General features: G+C 40.9%; 1 protein-coding gene across 1 annotated transcript in view; it reads right to left on the bottom strand.

The window, feature by feature from the left end:
- Positions 1–2,559: 2,559 nt before the first annotated feature.
- The window catches only part of ATP8B4 (ATPase phospholipid transporting 8B4 (putative)), a 370,299-nt gene continuing 362,898 nt past the window's right edge, over positions 2,560–9,960 (bottom strand). The window contains exon 29 of the mRNA XM_049897713.1: positions 2,560–8,499. Within this exon, the coding sequence (XP_049753670.1) occupies positions 8,308–8,499 (192 nt within the window). The 3' untranslated portion in view covers positions 2,560–8,307. The remainder of the gene's footprint in view (positions 8,500–9,960) is intronic.

Here is a 9,960-nt window from a genome sequence, read left to right as displayed (position 1 = left end):
TGGTTCTTGCTGATCACTCCCCAAGCATTCAGATATCCTGCCACCTGCCAACTCTTGGAGTGTTGGGAGGCAAGTGGAATGTGCCACTCCTTAATCTCTAGTCTGGAGAATCCAGATTTTCCCAGCATTCAGTCACTGGGGCTTCTTCTCAACCCCCAGAGTTTCTTCTTCTCTCTGACAAACCAGCTCTCTCTAACCTACATGAGCCCACAGTTTCAAACCAAAGCCTTGTTAAATCTCCTTATGGGCAAGTGAAATGTAGCTTTCTGTAGCACAAAGCTGTGGTTGCTTTTTTAGCAACAAGTGCTTAGGTTTATTTAGCTTTTATTATGAGCTAGGCACTCTGACAAGTGTTTTGCAGCAAGCATCATCCCATCTGATCCTCAGAGGAGCCACGCCCAAACCCACTGCTGTCGAATGGATTCCTACTCATAGTGACCCTGTAGGACACACTAGAAATGCCCCATATGGTTTCCAAGGAGCGGCTGGTAGATTCACACTACTGACCTTTTTGGTTAGCAGCTGTAGCTCTTAGCCACTGTACCACTAGGGTTTCCAGTTGCATGTGTCAGAAAAGTAAAGCTCGAAGTGACGGTTAAAAAGGTCGCCTAGAGGGGTATAACTAAATCCAAGCTCCTGACCCGGCTCTGGCTCTTAATCACACACCACTCTGCTTCCTCTGTAAAATCGATAAATCAACCAAGCAATAAGTAGCTTTCTCATTCTTTTTTTAAGGACCATGTCACAGAACACAGATACAAGTAAATTAATCAGGTTAACTTGGGAGTATGATGCCAGGTAAATCCCAGGGGCTCCACGGGCTATGCAGCAGGGTCCTAAGGAGGAAGTGATGCTCTCTCACCAGACAGCAGACCCATGAGGTCCGGGGGGAGCTGTCCTGGACTTTATTTATCCTGTCTGTGGACTGGGAGGAGTCCCTGGGTTGTGGAAATGGTTAACACATTCACCTGCTAACCAAAATGTTAGGGGTTCAGTTCACCCAGAAGCACCTTGGAGAAAGCCCTGGAGATCTACTGTGAAAGTAGTAGCCACTGAAAACCCTATAGAGCACAGCTCTACCCTGGCACATACGGGGTCCCCACGAGCTGGAACCAATGGCAATCGGTTTAGAAAGGCTCTCTGAAATGTTTCCCAGAGAGGGCCCTCTTGTTCCTGCCTCTCCAAGCCAAACCAAACCCATTGCTGTCAAGCTGATTCTGACTCATGGCGATCCCATGTGTTTCAGAGTAGGACTGCTTCATAAAATTTGGAATGGCTGTGACCTTTTGGAAGGAGATCACCAGGCCTCTCCCCTGAGGCGCCTCTGGGTGGATTCAAACCACCAACCTTTTGGTTAGTGGCCAAGCATTTAACCATTTGTGCCACCCTCGGGCCTCTGGCTTCTCTAGATGCTCCCTTTTCCTTGGCCTTCAATAGAGTTCATTGTGCTTCTTTTCTTTTTCCCGAGGAATAAAAATGTTTCTTCTCCCCTAATAACTATTCAAAATATGGTCCCCCTCTGTCTCCTTCCTTTGCCATCAAACCTCTTAAAGCAGTAGTCACCACTCACTGCCTTTATTTTTCACCAGTCATTTTTCAACCTCCTACAATCCACTGTTTGCCATATTTCATATTTCAACATCCCTGAAATCAGGGATAAGTCTTATGTCCAATGGCATCTTTGTAACTCTAACTGGCAGTAGGTTTTGTTTTCAAGTAGTATATAAAAGGGTGCATCTTTCAAATGTTGGTATCTTAGATTCAATGAAACGTGTTTTGCATACTGCACAGTAGGCAGACACGAGATTAGAACCTTCCCAATGACAGGAACGGGAGATTTTTTATCTTGCACTTGCACCTCCACACGCTCCCTGTGTTGCAGGCTTGCTGTGGAGATAATGAAATGTCTACTAGGTGTGAACAGCATATGAACCTCACGCTGAGCACTGTGAGAAGGAGACAGACCATGCGACAAAGTCCTGTCGACCAGTGGTCCCCAAACTCATCAGTGATAATTATTTATAAGTATTTTATTTGTAAAAAATTAATAATATCAGTAACTTATACAGATAAGAAGCCATTCACAATACCAGAAGAAATTTCAACATTACTGTAATGCAGATAGAAACTATTCTGTTGTTCAAAACACATTATCACATAGCTCTATAAAGCATAGACTTTTAGCTGGTACAGCAAAGCAGTACCAAGGAAATATCTTGACCTGTTCTGTGGTACCTTATGGATGACTTGACTTAAAAATCTTGTTTTTATTTAGTTCAGACCAGTTAACAAGTTGCCTTCTAGTCGACCCTATGGCACCACACACGGCACCGTCAGTGCGTCAGAGCAGAACTGTGCTCCATAGGGTGTTCAGTGGGTGATTTTTCAGAAGTAGATTGCCATCTCTTCTTCCAAGGCCCTCTAGGTGGACTTGAACTTTCAACCTTTCAGTAAGCACCTGAGCGAATTAGCTGTTTGCACCACCTGTAGGCTCCCCAGACCAAGTATGCACCTGGAAAGGAAAATAGGTATTGCTTTCCTGCGTGACTTCACTGGGATCAGACAGGTCGAGTCAGCAGGCTGTAGCTGGGCAGTGCTGCTTGTTAATGGCATAGGTCCAGTCTTAGTGGTCAGCGTCAATGCCAAGCTGATTGTTAAATAATTTAAATGTTTTCCCCAACCACCTAATCACGAGCCATATTGATTTTCTTTAATTATCATTTAACAAGAGTGATATCATCTCTAGAAAGTTGGGTAACAGGAATTTTATTCAAAACATTTTCTGAGGACATTCTAGAGTCAACATAATTTCTGCCCAATCTCTGTATGACACTTGGTACTTATATATCCATATAGCATTGCACGCTGAGAAAGTGTAGTCAGGAAAGAGGACCAGAAGTGAAATGGGCAAGAGGCAGGGGACATGGAAGCTTTTGTGGCAACAAGGTGTGAAGGGACTAGATCACTCTAATCATTACTTTACTTCCAAAATAAGTAACTATCATCTGTCCAAACATCTTAGTTCAATAAGATTTTTCTATAAAAGCCCAGGGCTATAGTTTATGAAAAATTTAAACTAGTCCTAATAAAACTTACAGGAATCTGAATTGATGTAGCCAGGAATTTCTGGCCAAATAATCGTTTTTATTTCTTGAACTCTGAACATTGACGTATGCAGTTCCAAGCTGATTTGCATTCTGCACAAATTACAGGAACAAATCTTCCAGGAAATTTTGAAATATGCGGATAGATAGGCCCCTTCCCTGGTTAAGTCATAGCTTCAGACCTACAGATGAGCCCAGCAAAGCCCTCCAAATCTTTTGCAATGAGCATTTTGAAACACATGGGTCATTTAGTTCTGGCTTCCAGGCAGCTCTATGAGACACTTGGGCTAGAGTATTGCAAAAGTTTATGATTTCTCAGTGAGGAATGAAATGTGACGCAGCAGAGCAAATGGCCGACATTCAACACCAGATGTTAATGTAAAAATTGGAAAATTGTGGCCCCAAGTGGTTATTTGACTCTTGGCCTGCAAAAGCCCATTGCGAATCCATAAGGCATCATCAGCTCCGGCTTCTTTCTCTACTCAACTTTGTGCCTAATTTTTTTTTTTTAACTTAAAATAATAATCCTGAGTGATTTAATTGATATAATTACATCAGTCTAGACAGGCACTTTGTGCACACCCTAACAGAATGCTAATTCTTACCATAAAAATCAGAAGTATGGCCTTTCCTGATTTACACTATTTTCTAGTCATTTTGTTAAATAATTTGAAGCATGTTTAGTTCCCTGGCCTGCACTCCAGCCCGTCTGCGTGGAATGCTGAGAGAGAGGAAAGAAGGGACAGAAGGAGGGTATTTTGGTTATCTGCACTGACAGGGAAAGAGAACAAACACCTGAAATATAGATTTCAAATGCTTTACATTTGTTTGCTCTTTTTTCTTGAATCTGCACACTTGAGAAGTCAAATGAATGTTTTAGAAATCCTATGGCTCAGTTCAAACCCGCCAGGCGCTCCTTGGAAACTCTATGGGGTGGTTCTACTCTGTCCTATAGGGTCACTATGAGTTGGAATCGACTCGATGGCATTGGGTTTTTTTGGGGGAGGGGTATGTCTATGAGGAGCGCTTGGCATGGAAGGGGGAGTCTCAGGTAAGAAGCTCTGGATTTGTTACCTGGTCTGAGCATGCTCTAGCTCTCCTAGTTGCTTTTGATACTGGGCAAAGCACTTAATTCTCTAGGCCTCAATTTCCCTTTCCTAAAATGTATTTAACGTGAATATCCTGACTACCTCACAGAGCTATTGTAAAACTCAAAGAATATACAGCTTGTATAAAAATGATAACTGAAACGCACTCTGCAACTTTGAAAAAAATTGCTCAAGCTCTGTTGTTTCCATTTGAATCCTGAGGAAGGTGAGGGCCAAGGAATCTCCTGTGAGCCCAGAGTTAGGATGTTGTTGTTGGGTGCCATTGAGTCAATTCTGAATCACAAGGACCCTATGTGACAGAGTAGAACTACTCCATAGGGTTTTCTTGGTGGTGATTTTTATGGAAGCAGATCACCAGGTCTTTCTCCCTTGGAACCGCTTTGTAGGTGCAAGCCACCAACCTTTCATTTAACAGCCAAGAGCTTAACCATCATGCTACCAGGGCTCCTTGCAGTCAGGGTAGACATGCTGCTATCCAGTCGATTATGACTCATTGTCAACCCTATGGGACAGAGTAGAACTGCCCCATAAGGTTTCCAAGGAGTGGCTGGTGGATTCAAACTGCCGACCTTTTGGTTAGCAGCTGAGCTGTTACCCACTGTGCCACCAGGGATCCAGTCAGGGAGGAAGGGGACTTTAAAATGATCATTTTCTTACAGGGCACGCATAAGAAACTTGCTAAATTTCTGTAAACTACTGTTTTTTAAAACCATGGAAGAGGAAGGAGAAGAAGGGGGTGAGATAAAATCTCAGTAAATTGTTAGCAAGAAACTGAATGTGCCCAACTGACCCAGACAAAGCACTACCACAGGGTTAGCACCTCCATGGTGAGTGAGAGACTGGCAACAGCAGTATACCAGAGGCTGTTCTAGAGAAATACAAACAAGTGCAAGAGCCAGGACCTACCCTCAAGCGAGCAGGGGATTCTCTCCCTCCCCTTCTCAGCAAAAACAATTCCAAGTACACTGTGGACAATGCTGGCAAGGACAGCTGACAGAGTGGGCACAGGAGGAAGGGCCTTAGAGGTCATCCTGTCCAATTTTGCCATCAATAGACAAGGAAACTGAGGCCTGGAGAAATCAGGTGGCACAGCTCAGCTCACACAAAGCAGCAGCATTGCCAGCTGACAAGCCAACGCTCCCGTCCCCTTTCCTGTAGCTTTCCTTGATCTCACACTAAATACGAAGGAGGCTTTGTTATTTAAGTCTCAAATACGATCTAATTGCTTTCCTTTGAGGGATTAAATTTATTTTTCAGAGAGCCATATCACCTCAAGAGATACATAACTGGAAATTCTTTTCTCTCTCCCTGCTTCCTTCCCTCCATTTTTTCTTTTTCTCTCCCTCTGCCCCTCTCTTTTTTCTTTCCTTCATAGGTATGTATACCTGGAGGCAAATGAGAAGGATAAAGACAGCAGATATACATAAGAGAAATACAATTTATAAATGCTCAAAACTCGGGCTAAAACTTGAAAATCCCGAGGTTACCAAATTAAATCCTGAAACTGGGGGGGGAAAAAAAGTCTCTCCAAATAATCTGATAACATTTATGTAAAATTAAAATTTTATTATCAGCCCAGTGCACTCCCATCACTACCCACTCCTCAGTCTTTTCATCTTCAAGTTCAAAATAAACTTTGGCTTTTGTAATGAAATGATCTTGAAATGGGTGTGTGAGTTTATTTGGATCTCAGGGGCCAAATTAAATTGACAAAGTGTCTCTCTTACAATCATCCCATGTTATCGGTTTATAAACAGCATTTTTTAGTCTTAACTGAATTTTCGAACTTGGACCATTCCTAATCTTTTCCATCCCTTACACACAGATCCAATTGGTTCATTTTATTCTTGAGTCTATATTTTCCCCAGGCATGTAAAGAATAGATTAAAAAAAGAAAGAAAATATCAGTTGAGCAATGTAACAAAAGCTCTCTCAAATGGCTTCTAATAAAGAGAGAAAACATCAAACACCAGTAGTGCCAAAACATTTACTGAAAGTTTTCAAACCTTTCAAATATCTTACAAATACATTACAAAAAGTGAGTAAACACAGCGAAACTACCGACAAATTAGACATTGAAAACTAACATCTGGGCCGGTCTAGGCAGGGATGCAGGGGAAAAGGGAACGATCTATGCACATTTACCATGCTCAAAGCACTGTTTTAGTCTCTTTTTCACATATTATCTCAGTTGATCCCATTCAGGAAAAATTATCCCAAACATGGAAATAAGGGAAAAATGATTATTGTGTGACCAATTAATATCATGCTAGCACACTGTTCATCAAGCCCACCCAAGGGTCATCTGACTCTCTTGGGAAATGTAACTTTCACTATTAATTTAAGAGGGACCAGGTTAGGGCTCCTATAAAGTTGGAGGCTGACTTGTAGAGAACTGATAAGGTATGATTTATTTTTGTTTTCTGGTGGAGAAAGTCAGCTCAAAGGTTATAGTTTTTTTCCCTGTAGAACACTAACCAGTTTTATATCTTACTTAGCAATCAATCACACTTTATCATGGCCTTCCCCATTAATTACTTAAATTCCAGTTCTTCATACTCAAATAGATGAATTATTCTGATGATGAGTTAAACGAAACTTAACTCATCATCTATTTGAATGAGAACTATGTTTTTAATGATTTGAGTTTGTGCTTTGACAACCCTCAAACAGTCATATGAGGTAGGTAGCATGTATAGCCTCAGTTTATAGAGGAGAAACCCAATACTCAGAGAAGGTACCTTAATTACCTGCCCAAGGTTGTAGAGGTAATAAGTGACAGAGCTGGTGTTTGAACACAAATCTTCCTGAATCCTTTTATAGGAAATGCCCTGGTGACTCACGAGTGGTCTTAAAACTTAGGGTAAATCATCTCTAAAAATTCAACCTCATTTACATATATTTATATGGAAACCCTGGTGGCATAGTGGTTAAGTGCTACAGCTGCTAATCAAGAGGTCTGCACTTCGAATCCACCAGGCATTCCTCGGAAACTCTATGGGGCAGTTCTACTCTAGTAGAATCGACTCAACGGCAGTGGGTTTGGTTTTTTTTTTTTTTTGATATGTTTATATTATAAACATGACAGTTGGGCATCGATAAGCAACTAACTCTAAATGATCTAAACCTGAGTCTTTAAGTAGTAATTGAAGAGATTTCTTACTAAAATTGTTTGGTTTAAAATCTTAACTTTTTAAATGGAAAATGTTGATAGTATTTGACCATATATTGTGTGGAATACTGTCACTTAAGTGTGAAACTCTAATGCTTTGTTGATTCCATCAATGGCTCTGGATGACGCTGAGGAAATTACTCCTGAGGCTGTTACAAGTCGTCAAGAAGAATGAAGAATACTTACTAGACCATTTTTCCTTGATATTTTGTGGGAATGTCCCTAATTGAGAGTTTGAGAGGTTTTGGAATAAATTGGACCAAGTTACCAGCATACACTAATGTAAAGATGCTCTCCATTTACTCTTTCCCCAGACATTTACTAACAGAAAATTGAGGACCACCAACATACTTTCTATTCTCCAGGCACGAAGGTGATTTGTTGTCCTGACTGAGCAGACAAGGAGAGATCAAGACTGGTGAGTGACAAGCTGTTCTGAGTCTGAAAGGCCCTGAGTACACATTTTAAATCTTTTAAGTATATCTTAGAAAAGGCTGCTCCTGCATATATATATGTGTGTGTGTGTGTTTATCTCTCAATAAGCATTATTTTCAGCTGATTATATATGCTTTGGGAATGCACCTGAGGATCTATTCAATGTATATGCAGATTTACAAGTTTTTCTCCAAAAAAAGAGATTCTAAATTTCAGGGTCAATTGGTATCTAGGTTGATAAAAATCAAGAGCTAGGCAGGGGCTATCTGGCTTGGTTTGCCCACAGAACTCTGCTTCTTGATGGGTACCATCGAATCTGTCTGCCACAGATTTAAGTGAAGTGAGGCAATCTGCCCACTTCATTCCCTGATTCCAAACTCTGGAGCCCACTCATCTTGATTCAAAGTTTCACTGTTTTATCTTGACTAAGGCTGCTCACTGTGTCTGTGGTTTTCTTACGTAAATTTTCAATCCAGCTATTGCTATTTTACAGGGCTTCCAACCCTGACGTTGGGGGTGGATTTTTAGTGCGCATATTTTTTCCAGATGTGATAAGCTCTCCATAGCCCTCTTGGTGAGCAAAAGCGTATCCAGATCTTCTTGAGCTTGACCTGCGGGTCTGAGACCTTCGAGTACTTGGAGGCCTTGCTTTCTTTTGAGCCTTCTGCCACTGGCGGATCTGGGGAGGAAGTAGACCCAGAGTGAGGTGATGTATCCCAACAATAGACTCCAGGTAGTGTGTCACTTTGTAAAGTGAAAGCCTTTTGGGAAAACCAGTATCAACAATAACAAAACATTCACCTTCATTGCAAAAGAAAGCTTTTTTACCTAAAAAAAGAAGATATTTTTTACCCAAAAGATTACTCTGGACACTGATCAATTTTTATTCCTACCAGAAGACTATTAAATAAACAAGAAGCATTAAGACAAATTTCATTACTGTTTCCATCTCGTACATCCATCCATCTTAAATGAATTGGAACACATTTTTGTGCAAAAATATATATTTTTAACATGCATTACCCAAACTCAGTTTCTAACACTTTCTAGTCTCATTCTTCTAAAACAGGTCTTTTTTCTTCTCGTTTAGAGGTTCTCAGGATCTGATAGTTATTAGTAACTGGACTAGGGGAAAATTTAGAAATAAGATTGAGAGCCAGAAATCTCCCAACTCTTGTGGTAGGTCAATGTACCAAGAAGACTCCCAGGGTTTTGTCTTCTTTTCTTTTTTTTTTTTTTTGTGTGTGGCTTTTTAAAGGGCTCAACATAATTTGGGTGAATTTTCAACATGCCTTTCATTTTACTGTAAAATTGAGGGGGAAAGCTCCCAGGTTTGGTGCAAGTACCCACCGTTCTCTGATTCGGTGGATCTCTTGGAGTCTGATTTTTGTCTCAGAAGAAAGCCATTAAGCCAAAAATCATGGTCTGACTCAATATAGGAAGAGAAGAATAAACGTCATCTTCCTTCCTCCTGCTCATCCGTCATTTCACTGGGTTTACATAAGAATCAGCTCACGGGGCCCAAGGGAGAGGACAGGTATGGGAGGAACTCCACGAAGTATGTCAAGATGAATCTCTTCATACTTTGGCCCCAGAATGTGAGGGACATCATGATAATGAAAGTTCTACCTCAGTTCCTCTCAGCCTCTTGGGCCTGGTCACTCACCTTATCAATTAATGTTTTTCCACTTTTCATGATGTGGCTACAAATGCGTGTTTCCCTTTCGTTCCTTTCTCCTTTTCTTTTTCTATTTGGGTCCTTATCTACCCTATCATTGTCTTGCTGACTCCTTTTCCCTTGAAATATTGAGCTATTTTCTGCTAATTTCCTGGCTTAGATAGTTCTATAATCTGTTCTTTCTATTGTAGTTCTAACTTTATTCTTTTCCATCTGTCCATGATGTTGCTCTTCCTTTTCTTAAACTGTTTAGGTCACACCTCCTCCATGTTTCTGAATTTGGACCTATATTTCCATAGGAATTTAGAGCCCCTTCACCTCATATGATACTTGTCTCTCTTTTACTGTGTCTTTTATCTGCCCCTAAGTCAATAACTTTCCTACAGCTTGCCCTTGCCTTGGAACAATTGTCCAAAATGATGTTGATAAGCTTCTTTTTTAAAACAATCAACCTTCTCAAAT

This window comes from Elephas maximus, chromosome 10 (genome assembly GCF_024166365.1).
Source record: "Elephas maximus indicus isolate mEleMax1 chromosome 10, mEleMax1 primary haplotype, whole genome shotgun sequence".
Taxonomy (NCBI): Eukaryota; Metazoa; Chordata; class Mammalia; order Proboscidea; family Elephantidae; genus Elephas; species Elephas maximus.
Note: the sequence above shows the minus strand (reverse complement) of the source record. Positions and strands in the feature narration are given on the sequence as shown.